Source organism: Oryza brachyantha, chromosome 12 (assembly GCF_000231095.2).
Source record: "Oryza brachyantha chromosome 12, ObraRS2, whole genome shotgun sequence".
NCBI lineage: Eukaryota > Viridiplantae > Streptophyta > Magnoliopsida > Poales > Poaceae > Oryza > Oryza brachyantha.
This window is the reverse complement of record NC_023174.2, coordinates 12,358,865-12,375,282: the sequence shown is the minus strand read 5'-3', so window position 1 is coordinate 12,375,282 and position 16,418 is coordinate 12,358,865. Positions and strand designations below refer to the sequence as shown.

Genomic DNA, 16,418 nt, shown 5'->3' with positions numbered 1-16,418 from the left:
GATCAGGCCCTGCCTCTTGTCAGCACATTCTGGGGAGTGATTTTGTTCGGCGAGTACCGGAGGTCGTCCAGGAAGACTTACCTGTTGCTCGGCTGCATGCTGGCGATGTTCGTCGCCGCAGTGGCGCTTCTCATGGCTTCAGCAGCACATAGGAAGACAGGCTAGATCAATGGTATTCCGTTAATAAGTTTTTCTGATCTTGTCTAGATTTATATATATAAATAAATTTAGATAGAAATAAACATATATATTGATATATAGATGAATCTATATAAACCTAAAAAGTCTTATATTATGAAACAGATGGATTATTTCACCTTTGTGGAACATACCAGGATTTTACTCCAAGAAGATATCACGGAATATAAAACAATCACCATTAACAACAGTATTTGCCATTACAAACGTCTAGAGATTTATTATCTATTATTCACGGCGTAATAAAATGGTTGGGATGACAAGTTATGACGGGTGCTTCTGGACACAACACAGAACGGAGAATGATAGTTCAGGGACCGGTAGTATTTGGTTTTTCACTCTAAGACCTGAACGGTTCAGTCTCGGTCACGGTCTTTTTGTGCCGAGGGACCTCTTTTGCGTAGGTTTTAATAGTTCAGGGACCGGTAGTATCTAGTTTTGCGGTCCAAGGACGAATAACAGACTTGACCATAAGTACCTCAAGTGGACTTATTCCTCCTTAGGAGAGACATGGGAGTTGGGCCTAACCGTGGGAGGCCCACCATGTGGACAAGGCCCAAGCAATGAATAGGAAGACCCATGCGTGGCCCATATCAGTAGGCACGAGAGACTGTCATTCTGGACACGACACCGGCGACCACCGTGATTCCGAGCCGACTGCCCTTTCGCTCGTCGATAATGGTTTTCGTCCTGTACTTTTTCTGTCCTAAGAAGCATATTATGTTTCTTCCTCTATTTTATTGTAAGATTTTTAATTTTGGCTAGATTCATATATGCTAATGAGTATAGATATATATACAAAATATATCTATTGATACATAAATGAATCTAGGTAAACTCAAAAAGTTTTATAGTACAAAACGGATTCATTCGTGCATACTCTTAGTAATTTCTTATATGAACATCAACGAAGAATATAATGGTACATGTTAGGATTGATGAAGTCATAACGAACATGTTATATGTCATATATAATTAAAAGAATAGTTAGCTGTACGTAAACCTTTGTGTTTTTAATACAAAGTTATAGATTAAATATTGTTGGGATATGGTGGAAAACCAACCTAGCTAAAATTATGTCTCAGCAATAACCAAAGAGTCGTCTAAAATGAAAAGAAATCTCATATGTACATGAGATTATCATAAATAGTCGTGTAAAAAACCTTATTCACATTCATGTTTTTGAGATATAAAAATGACAAAGTTTTGAAGGGAAAAAAAAGCAGTTCAATCACTCTGACTTGATGCTCTTACTTTGGGGGTCACCATGACCTAGCATATAAAAGGTGAATTTCCAGCCAGGCATGCTTGGTACTGATCTTTCTGTCTTAAAATGTTCGATGATGTTGACTTTTTAATACACGTTTGACTATTTATTTTATTTTTTAAAAAATTACATAATTATTAATTATTTTTATATCATTTTATTTATTGTTAAATATACTTTTATATATATAGCTTTATATATTTTAAAAAAATGAATAAAACCAACAATCTGTTAAAAAATCAATAATGTCGAAAGTTTAGAAATGAACGAGTATATATTTTAGACACATTCATCGATCGATGGATGCGTGAATACATGCACATGCATGTATATATACGCAGGTGCCGTTGGATTAAAGTGAACACGTACATTAATTAGAGCGAGAGGTAAAGAGTAAATTAATCGAGATGTACACGTACATACTTCTCGTTCATGTTACGATATATACCTTTTAATCTTGTGTGATTCATTCATAGTTAAATGTAAATGTTTTATATAACATCAAATTTTGAAATGGACAAAAAAGTCGTGTAATATAAAATAGAGGTAATATGTCTGAGTAATTTTACCGTTTATAAAGGTACCAAAAGATACTATTTGAGTGTACCTTCTTCTCAGATGATGTGTTTGGATCGATCTCTTTAGTTTGGAGAGCTCTAAGACTTTGGCCAATAATGGTGACGGCGACGTTTCGCCGGATTACTGACTAATTTCATCGTCATCTTCGTCTCCGACCAGACACCGCCGTTTTGACGACGACGTGCGACTCATCCTTGTTCTAATTAGTATATATACTATACACATAACCTTTTTTTTCTAACATCCCCGAAAATTTCAGAAAAAAAAAATTCACACATACTTCCAACAGTAGTACATCCATGTATAAATTCCTTATGCGTTAGCAGCAGTAAAAATAAATCTGACATATTAAAGAGTATAATCTGTTGTAATTTTCCTTTTCTGATTGCTCTCTAAGTATAATGAATTTAAAGCTGATATTTTATATAGATGTGTGTAATACTATTGAAAATATATGTATAATTTTTCGGTGATATTTATTAGTTGATTTGTACGGAGTAAACACAGGAGGGATGCATTTCCGATATATAGAACATACATGCTACATCCTTTTTATATTGTAAAATAAACGTATATAATTTATATATATGTCTAGATTTATTAGCATCCACATGAATATAGGTAATGGTAGGAAGTCTTACGTTACGAAATGGGGGAATATGCAATATGCTCGTGGCTAGCTAGGCACTAGTGCACTACACGCACCTCGCCCGGAATCCCGTCTAAGTGCACACGTCCATGAATGCACCCTAATTATAAGGAGACGTTGATAAATAATTCGATAATCTGCCTGCTAGCTTAATTTGGTCATTGATATATTTTTCTATGAACCGAGACATGTTTTTCTTCGTGATTCAGTGCATGTGGTACTGTTGCCTCGTTTTACTATCCCATCTGTATTTCAATTTTTTCATGTTTGTTATTTGTCCTTACGTTTAACGGACGCACGCGGAGGACCATCGTCTAAATGTGGTGGATCACTGTTTTAGTTATGTCTAGATATAACTTCATGTGATACTCTATAGGTATAATCTAGTATTAACCTGGTAGTATAGATAAGAGCAATTGGTACTAAGGAATATCATATGATACCACTAAGGTATCGTGTCTGGTATGTACGTAGTATCATTTCATCATAATGTGATACCATACTATAGAAACCAAAATATTATCCTGGTACTGGCCTGTATTATCAGTACTATCTTGGCATCAGGCATTATACAATATGGTGTCATCTGATATATACTAGCTTAGCATTAATTGGTACCCGATACCATCCTAGTATCATTTGATACTAATGTGTAATGTGGTATCAGATTTGATATCCTAGTGAGATATCATATTTAATATCATCTCGTTCTAAAAAGAGATACCGTACAATAGCAACTCATTTATTTACCTATATTTAATTATAACCAATTGCATATTCTAACCACACATGCGTATCATATACCCCCATCCCGGAATATTTAAAACAGTGAAGATAAATTACGAGAAAAAATGACAAAAATGTTCCTTATTAAATATAGAATGGTCACAAGCAGGATGATGGTTCAAGTTAAGGTTTAAAATTTTCAAATGAACAGTACTACGCCAGGACATGGATATAGTAACATATTTTTGTGTTATTGTATCTCAAAAAATATTACAAAGGTAGATCTCCTCTGATTTTTTTCTTGACGCCGTTGACTTTTTATCACCATTTGACCTTTCGTCTTATTCTAAAAATTTATATAATTATTGACTATTCTATTATGATTTGATTTATTATTAAAGTAACTTTAAGTATGATTTATAATTTCGTATATTTGAACAAAATTTCTAAATAAGATGAAGGATCAAACGTAAATAAAAAAATATACGGCGTCAAAAAAACCAGAGAAGGTACATTACCAAATTGTTACTGTAGCACATGTCGCTATAGCAGCATGGTGTATTGTAACTCCTCAAACTTTCGCGACTAATCGATCGAAGTCATACATACATGAAGGCGGCTGCACGAGTCCCTAGGTATTATATACTAGTATTCAGGACTGCATTGCGAGACCATACGTACGTACGTGTATATATATATATATATATATATATATATATATATATATATATATATATATATATATATATATATATATACTCCGTATTATATACTGTAGCAAGCAGCTTAATTGGATCTGAAACAAATGCACTAAATAATTATATGCAGGAGGGCACATGTGGCATGTTGGGACGACGGACGTATGTGGCAAACTAAACAATTAATTAACGTTGTGTTCTCTGCTGGGACGTCTGGGATGCATGCATGCATATGGATGGTACATACGTGGAGAGTTCTCGATCTTGTGCTGGTTTCTCGACATTTCTATCCCTACGAGGCACTCGTTAACGTAGGAGTGATCCAACGTGGGCAGGCGGCGGGGCTCGAGCCCTCGCTATCTTTTATTAAAGTTATTGGAGTTCCTACAAAAACCCCTATGAAGAAGATAGATAGGCAATCTATCTTCTTGGGCTGTTTGTATCCAGAGACTTCTCTTGTCATATCAAACGTTTCGACGTTAATTAGAAGTATTAAATATAGACTGATAACAAAACTAATTGCATAAATAAATATTATTTCATTCGACAAATTTTATAAGCCTAATAAATCCACGATTAATAAATATTTACTGTAGCATCACATTAGCTAATTGTGGACTAATTAGGCTTAATAGATTCGTCTAGCGAAATAGTCCAAATTATGGGGTGAGTTTTATTAATAGTCTATATTTAATACTTCTAATTAGTATCATAATATTTGATGTGACAGGAACTTAAAAATAGTAGGAAGGATCCAAACACCCCCTAAAACGTACAAATGATCTCTCATCTGCGTCGTGTGATTTTTTCGGCACGCTGTGTTGTTCAGGGGGCCATCGATGTTGGGTTCTGAGGAACCGACACTAATGTCCCAGTGATTTATATGTTTCTGTGGTAGTGTATGACACTAATTATACTCCTCTATATATATATATATATATATATATATATATATATATATATATATATGTGTGTGTGTGTCCCCTAAACATTAAACATTTTATTTCGAAAGTTTATAGAGTAATAGTGGTGGAAGCTAAACCTGCCACCGACACCCCACCAACTCTCCCTAAATTCAAACATGTGGGATCACACAATTGTCTCTTAGAAAACAATAAAAAACCTCTAATTACTATGAACTTCAAAATAGATTCTATATATATGTACCTATCTGATCGTTTTAATTTTGTAGCGATGTACCGATATTTTACTAGCACAGTGATATTTGCTTTGCTGACATAATGTATGCACAATTAATTTTAAATGCATACACACAAATATCACTACATAGTCTAACCATAAAAAAGATCCTACATTTGAAGTAGTTTTATAAGTCATAGAGAGAAAAAAATTTTAGAGTCTGTCTACTATTTTTTATTATTGTTTAGTTATGTCTAGGGATGACCGTGGGTTGGCCCAGGGAAAGGGTCAACTATAATTTAACTAAAAGAACTAATTTCTTTTTATAAAGAGACTTAATTTATTTACTTAAATTAGAGCTAATCCCATGGGTCGACCCTCACATTTGGAACGTAAGGGTTCATTTTAAAGAATTTACAAAGAAGAAATGTAGGAATATGATATCCTTTGGAATGTATAATGTAGCAACGTTTGTTTCAAATGAATGCACCCAATAAAAACTATAGGAGAATTTCATATCCTTCCACTATTAGGGACAAAACATAGTAAACAAAAATAATCCACTCCAACCTCATTTTTACAATCCTTTGCTTGACTTGCACAATAACTAGAGACACGTTCATTCCTACCCTATTTTTACTTTTTTTTTCTATTTCTATGATTTAGGAATCCCATGGACCGCCGAATAAGCCTTTAAAATTTGCTTTGCTTAGTTCTCTTATCAATGGTAACTCAACCAATCACCCACGTCACATAGAAGGTGCAAATGCACAAACATGGACGTAGGCTGTCAACTAGCTGACCTCACCTACCCAAGCTTGAGGAGAATGTTTCACCGTAGAGCTTTTAAGCAAGCCTTATTTGAGCTCTAAACAGTATGCCATATATTTTAATAATGATTACTTTGTAAATATAATTATTTTTAGCTAATCAAACAGCTGATAAAAGAGTAAAACAACTAAGATAAATATATATATGTTGCTTGGTACATGCGAATTTATTGCGTAGATAGATACTAATTTATATTTATGAATTAGTTTATCAAATCAGTGAGTGAATAAGTAATAAATACGACGCAGTTAAACTCATCAGAAGTTGAAGCACAACTCAGCATGAGCCTTGGCTTGGGCTTGATTCGGCTTGTCTAGAGCTCGAGCCACCGGTGAGTGTCGAGCTTTTTTGACAGCCAAGATGAAAAAACAGAACAAACGACCCTAGGTACAATGATCTGCAAATGTAAATTTTATTAAATTTTATTGTACTACTATCAGGTTATCGAACCCGATAAAACCGTCGCCATAATTATTACGATAGTTCCAAACCATGAAAAAGCCACGACAAACGTGCTCCGCCGAACGGACGGTTTTAGAGCACTCCGTGCCCTGCCGCTACCTACCTGGCATCAAACGGTATCAATCAGCTCCACCATATGCGATTTCCACGAATATGCTTCTAGCTAGCACGTGTGGCATCATACAATTAATAATGCATCTCTGCATATATACTAGTGAGCAAATGTGACATTGTTCCTACCCTCTTGTTTTCTCTTTGGGTCTATTTTACTGCAATGAACCTTAAGTACGTGTCTTAATTTGGTTTGTGAGGATAAAAGCAGCATAAGTTTTTAATTTCACATATCAACGTCCCATACTACCATACCACGCTGATCAGCTCAATGTCATCGTCCAGCTAGTAATATATTTATAAGCAGAAAAAACTATTTGATAAAATATTAAACCATCCAGCTCATGCTCCCATTATTAAATTACACAAGGGGCAGTGAAATATTGTGATATACTCTTGTATCCATCTACCCATAAGTATAAGTGGTTTAAGATAGGGATGGATCCAATTTTGGACTGGAGACGGGGTGAGCCTTCAAATTGTCTAATCTAATCTCCTCTCCTGGTTCTTCTTCCCCTTCTCCCTCCATGAATATCCAACAGGCAGTGGGGCTCGAGCCCTCGTGCGCAGATGTTGGATGGAACGAGATGATCCTCTAACATAGTACAAGTTAGAGGGACCTAGTGGCTGACATGTTGGGTCCATAAATAGTGGGCTCACATGTCAGTGAACATATCTCTCTGATTTTACGTAAGAGAAACTGTGTCTGTGTTAGATCCACCTTTATTCCTAGGATTTCTAGGAGAGATTAAGACAGCGACCATATCCCTTTGACTTTATGTAAGAGGAACCGCGTCCGTGTTAGATCCACCTTTATTGCTAGGATTTCTCGGAGAAATTGAGACATGGAACAAGTAGAGAAATTAAATAACAGTTAGTTGAAATAGATAAATACTATACCAGAACCATTTATATTTATTTTAAAGGCTGAAAAATTTTATATTTATGGACTGAGAGAACAGAAAACGAAATGTGGCCCTCTCTCCCAAATTATCTTCTTGACTGGAACTGGAACGTGCAAAGAAAACATTGGGGGTCACGAAATAGCCAAGAACATATTTGTAAATAAAAAATAATTTATGGTTAAAACTTTTATATACATATTTTTAAGTAATCTAAAAGCAAAGGCTAAAAATAAACTATAATAAAAAACCCCAAAATAAACTATAAATTTAAAGTTAAAATTTTAAAATTTGGCTTAACATACGGTAAAATATGTAAATCTATTTGTCTTAGCAGGATTGTAATCCAATAAAGCCTCTACGAGCACAGTTCGATCTCATCTGACAAAAAGGATAGGAATTGGCCCGCGATGATAAGATTAGTCTGTGCAATTATTTTGAGTACGGACCACCTAAGGCTGTGGGCCCAGCTACTCACAACCTAGTCATCTGGTTGGTGAACTGGCCTGGTGTGGGCCCCACCCTCAAGCCAGCCTCTTCCAATCTCCATTCTCCTCATCACATATCCATTTGCTCTACTGGCTAAGCCCAGCTCACTGACCATGGCCATGCATGAACCTTCCAGAAGCACCACAGAGTTTTCAGACACAGCAAGCATATATACACACAGAGACACAGAGAGAGAGAGAGAGAGGCTGTCAGTACTGACAGAGCTCAAGGGCCAGCAAGATTAGCATTCACTGGTTCTTTCCTGCTCATTTGGTATGCTGTTGCATCGATCTGGCGTGTGTTAATTAGTTGTATATTATATATCTGCTTTGCATGAAAAAGAAGAAAGCTTGCTGTTTTGTTGCTATTTCTGCACTTTTCTTGAGCGACTGTCCTGGTGTTTTGGCTCCAGAGATGACAAGACTGGGAGATCTGTTTTAGGTTCAGTTCTTAATTAGCTCACAAATGATTTCTTTTCTGCTTCTTGACCCTGTTCTTAGCTCAGAAACTAAATAAGGTTCAGTTTCTTTCCTGTTCTGAGAATCCTGAGCAATCCTAGAGCTGGGCTGTGGTATGTAGGAACATGAACCTTGTTCTGTTTCATTTCTTCTTCCAGAGTGTATGGGACTTGTGATTCACATGCTGTTGGTGTTAGAACATGCATGTGAATGTGCATTGGATTCTTTGCTGTTCTTGAGAATTTACATGCTGTAATTCTGTTCTTTGCTCCCACCTCCCAGTGTATGTTGGCTTGAATTATTTATAGATGGAATTTTGTTTGGAGATCACAGATCTGTGGAAGTGATGTCCATGGATTAAGCTCTGCATCTTTTTATGTATTTTCTTTGTGAAATCCTGCCAGGTGATGCTGAAAATCCTTCTTCAACTGTTTTCACTTCAATCCAAAGCTGTTCTTTTGGACTTCTCATTCTAGTATTCAGTGTTTTTTCCCTTCTAGTTCACTTTTACTGTATTTCTTTCCTTTGAGAATTCCTTTTTTTACAGTATAGCAGTACATAAGCTATCCATAAAAAGGTTGGCTCTTGGGTTGAAAATAAATTCTTTAAACTTAATTCTGTTAAAGAAAAGTCTAACCTGTGTTTTCTTTTCTTGAGCAATTCTTGTTACTGGCCTATTACTGAATCTGCTGTTTCCTCAACAATTCTAGAGCTGCAACCATGTAACTGAACATGTGTCCTTGCATGTTGCTTTCAAAGGCTACGTGTGACCTCTCTTCCATCTTCCAAACTTCAGTTTATGAATTCTTTTTTTCTGTCCTGATGTTTCTGGTTTGAACAATTTTATCATCCTTAAGAAGGTATTAAAAGATATGACTATTTTCTATATAAAATTCGGTACCTCTTGGTAACTTACATACTATATGGTATCAGATTTTATATAGAAAACAGTGGTACCTCATGATACCTTCTCAAGGATGGAAAAAATGCTCTCCTGGTTTCAATGCAACACACAAAATCCAGTGAATTTTCCACGGAAGAATTTGGAGTGAATTCTGCTGTTTTCAGTTCATAGCCTCACACATTTTTCTATCAAGCCTGACAAGAGCTTCATGGACCTGCAGCAGGTAGGATAAAAAAAAGGCTCCGACGACCGGACCCCGTGGTCTTCTCCGGCGCCGGCGAGATGTACCTGGTGAGGGACATCGGCGGCGCCATTGCGCTGATGGCCGTGTCGCTGGTGCTGCTGGGCACGTGGCCGGTCGTGCTCGCCGTGCTGGAGCGCCGAGGGCGGCTGCCGCAGCACACCTACCTGGACTACTGCATCACCAACTTCCTCGCCGCGCTCCTCGTCGCCCTCACCTTCGGCCAGATCGGCGGAGACACGCCGGAGACGCCCAACTTCCTCACTCAGCTCACCCAGGTCAGTCCCGAGCCATGGCTGTTACTTCTTCTTCCTCTGAATTTCGAGCTTGTCAGTCCACGTCATGGGGGGGGGGGGTGATCCCTGCATTCGTTAGATTTGGTCAGTACCTGAAGCTACCGGTATCGAGGTACCAAATCGTTTTTCACCATTAGATCTATTTTAGTAGGATGTACACGGTTAGATCTAATGATCAGAAATAATTTGTTACCTCAAGATACTTTTTATTGTGCTAAATCAAATTTCATTTGAAATAGTTGAAAGTGATGGATTGATCTGATTGTTATAATATATAAAGTACTGGTTTTATAATGTAAAGATTTTTTTAGCATTGTCTATAATTATATATGCTAATCAATCTAGGTATATATATATATATATATAAAAACAATCAGAGACAGATCTAGCATAGTGCAGTGGGGCTAGAGCTTCCACTAACTCCGTTAAAGTTATGGGAGCCCCCACTAAGCTCTCTCTAAAATTTTATGACAAAAATTAATGTAAGTAGGACTAAAACTATATCTAATTTGTTCATACCTTTGACTAGATTTGTCACTGTAAACAATATATATTGATATATATAAATAAATTTAGATATAGACAAAATATCTTACAATACAAAACGAATATACAAATGGACTAATGAGTTGAAAAGTTATTTTCAAACAGGTCCTAATTTGATACTCCCTCTGTTTTTTTATTTGACAGTTTTGGCTTTTGAGATCCACATTTAACTATTCATCTTATTTAAAAAATTATATAATTAGTTTTTTTTTGTTATTAAAGGTATTTTAAGCATGCTTATAAATTGGTAAATTTGCCAAAAAAAAGAGAAGGTTTTGAATAAGATGAATTGTTAATTGTGGACCTAAAAATTTAATGGTGCCAAATATAAAAAAACGAAGGAAGTAAACATAGTATTTTTTTAAGCGTAGAGCAAATAATCCATTCCAATAAAATTATTTGGTGTTTTGTACAACTCGTTTTTTTAGTGTGTATCACACGTCAACCAGTCCAAAATGTACAGTAGGATTACTGGCCCTAGTCCAGTAAAACTCTACATGGGCCAAACAATCTGAAGTAATGCGGCCCACGCCATTAGCCCAGTCCGGCCCATCTCTCTCACCCCTTTCTTTGTTAAATGGATGTTGACATGTTGTGATTCTGGAATATACCAGTATGGTAGACTCTAGCTATGCAAACTTTAGAATCCTTTGATGAGTGACCATTTCCTGTGCAAGTTATACAAATTTTAGAATCGTCTGGATGGTTAAGGGCGTGTTTTTCAAACCGTTAAACGATGTGTTTCGTGTGAAAACTTTCTATATGAAAATCGTTTGAAGAAAATCAAATAAACCTATTTTTAAGTTTTAATAATTAATACGTAATTAATTATATGGTAACTATATTTCTTGTTTTACGTGTGTCTAACTGGCTAACCGAAAAGGCCATTTATTCCATGGCATGTTTGATGTCTAGTTGAAGAAATGGTTAGGATCTGACAAGTCAACATCCTCAAAAGTCTTTTCGATTATGCCATGGAAAACATGATAAAACTTTTGCTGGGCTGTTTGTCTTCCTCAAAAGTCTCTGTTTTTCTGTTCAACTGGAAGGGAACCTAAGTCAGGACCTGTAGGCTACACTTCAGGTGCACACTTAAGTCACCACCGGTTCATCTCTTTATTTGCCTTTAGCACACAAAAGAAAGCACAATGAGTGTTCATTTCTCAGCTTCTCCAGTTTCGCTAGTTCGTTGGATTGTTCAATCATCTGCTGCTCTTATGACCCAACTGAGATATAGAGAACTACTACCTCCGTCCCATAATAACCTCATTTTTCGTTTTTCCATGTCCAATGTTTGACCATTTGTATTATTTGAAATTTTTTTGCGATTAATATTTTTATTATTACTAAATGATAAAATATGAACAATACTTTATATGTGACTAATTTTTTTTAATTTTTTGTACAAATTTTTCAAATAAGACGAATGATCAAACGTTGGACACGAAAAAACAAAAAATAAGATTATTATGGGACGGAGGTAGTATTTGATTTCCTAAAATTTATTTACTTTGACATACCCACATTTGCTGCCCTTGAGTTAATTCATCGTTGCTGAGCACTCATCAGTGGAGCAAGTAGATACTGTGTATACCAAAAAAAAAAAAAAGAGGACGTAGTATCAAACAAGATGTTCTATTTCTCAATATACCATGTGTAGTTTCCATGTCAATTATCAACAAATCCCTAGATCCCTTTTGAGCATCTCCTGAAATGTACAGTAAAGTTATTCAGCATCTTAAAAACAATGTTATAAATTTATAAGCTTTCATAATTCTTAGGGCCTCGTAAAGTATCGTAACTAATATCACTGTAAAGAAAGTATTGAATCTCTTCTGGGTCTAGTAATGTTGTGTGCTCATTCAGAGATTCAGTTCGCTTGTTTGGTACAGTTTTCAGACTTTTCAGACCTGGAATACAACCATTTCTGAAAACTGTGGTCTGCCACTAGGAGGTGAACTTGGTGGATCAGGCTTCTGTTCAGTAATTCTTGCAGCGAAAACTCTGAAAATTTCAGCTGAAAGATGGAGGATAACCTGTTTTTTTTTCTTCTCATTTTCTGATAAAGATGCAGGATAACTGGCCTTCAATCTTGTTCGCGATGTCAGGCGGTGTCTTCAATGGCCTCGGGACGCTGGCAACGCAGTACGGGTGGGCGTTCGTCGGACTCTCGGTCACCGAGGTCATGGCCTCAAGCCTGAAGGTTGTCATAGGTACAAAATTCAGTCAGAGTGATATACTCTCCTTCCTGACAAGAATGAGGCCTGATGCTGGTCTCCTGAACTGTTCATAATCCGAAAAAATGACGGTATGCTATGACTGAGAACTGCTCCTCTTACAGGGACAACACTGAACTATTTTCTCGACGGCCGGATCAACAAGGCAGAGATTCTTTTCCCCGGTGTCGGATGCTTTCTGATTGCAGCCTGCCTTGGGTCTCTTGTTCACTCTTCCAATGCTGCTGACAACCAGGAGAAGCTGTCTAGTGCCATGGTGAACCACACCAACACCAATGGGTAGAACTCTCTTGTACTCCTGGGTGAATCTTTTTTTGCAGTTCTGCCAATTGCTACTTCTGAAATACTGAAAAGTTTGAAAAAAGAAACAAATATTTCAGCATCTTTGCTTATCTTTGGAATTTATTACAGCTGTTGCTAGTTGCGGCACATGTCTTTTTTTTTTTGTTTGTAGATAGGGCATTATTCTAGCACAGTAAATTGCATATGAAGTTCTGAACAAAGAATATAACTTCAATTATCAACAGGGACACTAAAAATGAAGAACTCACCAAGCATCTTCTTGACAAAGGTACTAATCAGGTCAAATTAATCATTTTTTTGGATTAATATGAAAATAATTTATCATAGAGATATGTGTATTGATCATTTAATCTGCAGATGAGCCCAAGGACTCTGAAGAAATAAAGTCTGATGTATCACTAGCTGCCCAAGCCGTGGAAAAATTAGAGGCAGGAACAGCTGATTTCCTAGTTGACCTTGAAGGGAAGAGATCTATTAAAGTAGGTACTTATAACACTAATCAAACCAATATCAATGAAATTATAAACCTACATGATCATGATCCAACAGCACAAATGCAGTGGGGGCAAAGGCAATGAGGAAAATTCATGCATTTCTTAGGAACAATGTTAACAAGATATTAGATATCAATTACTGGTTCAAATTTCAGCACAAAGAACAGCCATTCTCCTCTCACCTCAAATTCAATTGGGCATATCATAAACAATTAATCTTTGCATTGGGTGTTCATCTCAATTTCTTTATTTAATTGATAGCTTTAAGCCAACTTCCTAGTGTCAGATGAGAATTTCTATATAAAAACTTTTTGAAAAGACACACTGTTTAGTAATTCGGGTAGCGTGCACATACCAACTGAGGAAAAAGCCAGGCAAAAGAACACAACCTAATTTTTTCATAATACATTATCAGTGGCTATAAAATCAATATTTACATGCATTTCATTACAAAAAGTTTGAATAAAACGAAGGGTCAAATGCAATTCAACTGCGTCAACTTAAAAAAAAATCAGAGGGAGTATACTACTAGTTTAAACATTATTCAAAGATTATAGATATCGATTTCTCTAAAATTTGTCGGAACGCCTATAATCTGGGACGGATGGAGTACAAAAACTAACACAATCACCAAACATGCTCATGACCACAATTCACAAACACCAATATATATTTTCTTCTCCTCCCTGACAAAAATTCTCCAAAAACCATCAGGTCCTCGGATCGAACACCTTCCTCGGCCTCGGGATCGTCGCCTTCGCCGGCGTCAGCTACTCCCTCTTCTCGCCGGCGTTCAACCTGGCCACCAACGACCAGTGGCACACCCTGCGGGAGGGCGCCCCCCACATGGTGGTCTACACCGCCTTCTTCCACTTCTCCGCCGCCTGCTTCGCCGTCGGCGTCGCCCTCAACGTGTGGTTCCTCTACCGCCCCATGGTCGGCGTGCCGAGGTCGTCGCTGGCGGCGTACCTGCGCGACTGGAAGGGCAGGGACCTCGCCCTGCTCGCCGGCATGGTGTGTGGCCTCGGCAACGCCTTCCAGTTCATGGCTGGCCAGGCTGCTGGCTACGCTGCTGCTGATGCTGTCCAGGTAGGTGACCTATCTTTCTTGCCTCGATTTGCGCACTTCTGGGGAGAATTTTGATGCTCCGTTCGGTCGTAGATATTTGACGATTAGGATAAGATTTGATCGAGCTTCCAGAACTTTGACTATTTTTTTTTCAAACGCTCAAAAAAATTGCACGTTAATATATTAGTAGAAAAAAGTTTAAAACACATATGTCATAGAGTAGAGTAGACAGGCCAAGAGCAGGGACCAGGAACAGAAATACCGGCCGGACCCAGCGACCAACTAGCTGGAGAGGGAACTTGGACTGTTAATGACTTGTTGAAATGAAAAGTACTACACCATCATATTCTAAAGTTACAATATTTCAAACTTACCGTAATACAGAATTGACGGCCGTGGTTTTAGAAAGTTTGACTGAATTTTATCTTAAACGTCGAATATTCATGATTGGAGACTGCACATGACTTGAATATTTGATGGGCATTGAGGCATTTCATGACCTTCAGACAAGATATCTCTGAAATCATGAAATAGCCATGGATTGAGGGTGCTTAACAGTACGAGACGATACGGGTTTTCTGAAACTCTGAATTAATTTTTCTGAACATTTTTGGGGTGCACGCAGGCGCTGCCGCTGGTGAGCACGGTGTGGGGGATCGTGCTGTTCGGCGAGTACCGGAGATCGTCGCGGCGGACGTACACGCTGCTGGGGAGCATGCTCTTCATGTTCGTCCTCGCCATGGTCATCCTCATGGCCTCCTCGGCCCACCGGAAGCCGCTCTGACGGCCATGGCCATGGCCATGGTCGAAGAGCATGACAAGAATTGAAGCTGCCGCCGCCTCCTATGGCTCCTCGCGATCGACCTTCTCGAAGTAGTCCTTATATGTAATGAGAAACCATGGGAGAGTGTAGATTGGAGGTGTAATTGAACTCTCTATATATACTTATATACGCATAAATATATATAATTACGAGCGCTAGCTACGTATCTTTTTGAAGACGATATCACAAATTAAAACCTCCTTCCCTAAGTGAAAGCATAGTGAGAGTAATTTTAAATATTACGACCTTGTTAAAAGCGTCATGTTGGAGATACTTATGACGATGTATTTATGTATTGGATTCAATACGTAATAGCAGCGATAACATCTAGACAAATGATTTTTTTTCCCTACAATTTAGCTATTATCTGAAGTTATCTTTCGTTTTAGTTCGATGGCAGCCGCTAGCAATGATGGAGCGGAATTTGATCGACTAACAATCATCCATTGTTTCCAGAGGTCGGTTTTACTAGTTTGAGGGACACAAGGGGGAGTACACACATTTTAAGCAGTTTTCTTGCTTGAATCAAATTGTGAATTTGTAATTTTGGGTCATTTGTCCTACTAACTCTATAATAATTGTCACTAGCTTTTATAAACCAAAACCAAAATAAATGGATTTCATCATTATTAAAAAAATCAGTTTACTATAATTTTAGCTAGGTGTTTTACAAAAACTACTATAATAGCTATGACTTTATCAAGAGTAAATGTATTTCACGCTGAGGCGGTTCTAATTACCGGTGTTGCACCTGCACATTAGACTGGTTTAGGCGTAGATTCTCATTGTGGGCCAGTTTTTGTCACTTTGCGCTGCAGTTTGGACCAGCTGCTCTGCTACATACACCGGACTGTTTGCTGCCCATAGTGCACCCAGCACGTTCATGCGTCAACGCTAGCTCGCCGGCATTTTATTTATTTGCTATATGCTCCCTCCTATGCATTTTATTTATTTAACGTCATTGATTTTTAGATATGTGTTTAACCATTTATTGTA

At 37.4% G+C, this 16,418-nt stretch overlaps 1 protein-coding gene across 2 annotated transcripts; it reads left to right on the top strand.

Moving 5' to 3' along the window:
• Positions 1 to 8,155: 8,155 nt before the first annotated feature.
• Positions 8,156 to 15,598, top strand: LOC102703173 (ureide permease 2-like). 2 transcript variants are annotated; one of them, XM_015843157.1, is made up of 8 exons: positions 8,156 to 8,325; positions 9,638 to 9,933; positions 12,566 to 12,710; positions 12,839 to 13,013; positions 13,262 to 13,305; positions 13,395 to 13,516; positions 14,246 to 14,620; positions 15,225 to 15,598. In XM_015843157.1, exons 2-8 carry the CDS (start codon positions 9,697 to 9,699, stop codon positions 15,381 to 15,383), a joined length of 1,257 nt encoding a protein of 418 aa, XP_015698643.1. In that variant the 5' UTR covers positions 8,156 to 8,325; positions 9,638 to 9,696; the 3' UTR covers positions 15,384 to 15,598. The 2 variants fall into 2 exon arrangements, with proteins under 2 accessions (XP_015698643.1, XP_006664047.1); XM_006663984.2 differs by having other exon boundaries at positions 9,635 to 9,933.
• The last annotated feature ends 820 nt before the right edge of the window (positions 15,599 to 16,418 follow it).

What these genes read in the sequence shown, in the direction of transcription:
- LOC102703173 (XM_015843157.1), top strand. Translation starts at nt 9,697, where the DNA reads ATGTACCTGGTGAGGGACATCGGCGGCGCCATTGCGCTGATGGCCGTG. An exon ending in AACCACACCAACACCAATGG is followed by an intron (nt 13,014 to 13,261) that starts GTAGAACTCTCT and finishes AATTATCAACAG; the next exon opens with GGACACTAAAAATGAAGAAC. An exon ending in CTGCTGCTGATGCTGTCCAG is followed by an intron (nt 14,621 to 15,224) that starts GTAGGTGACCTA and finishes GGGTGCACGCAG; the next exon opens with GCGCTGCCGCTGGTGAGCAC.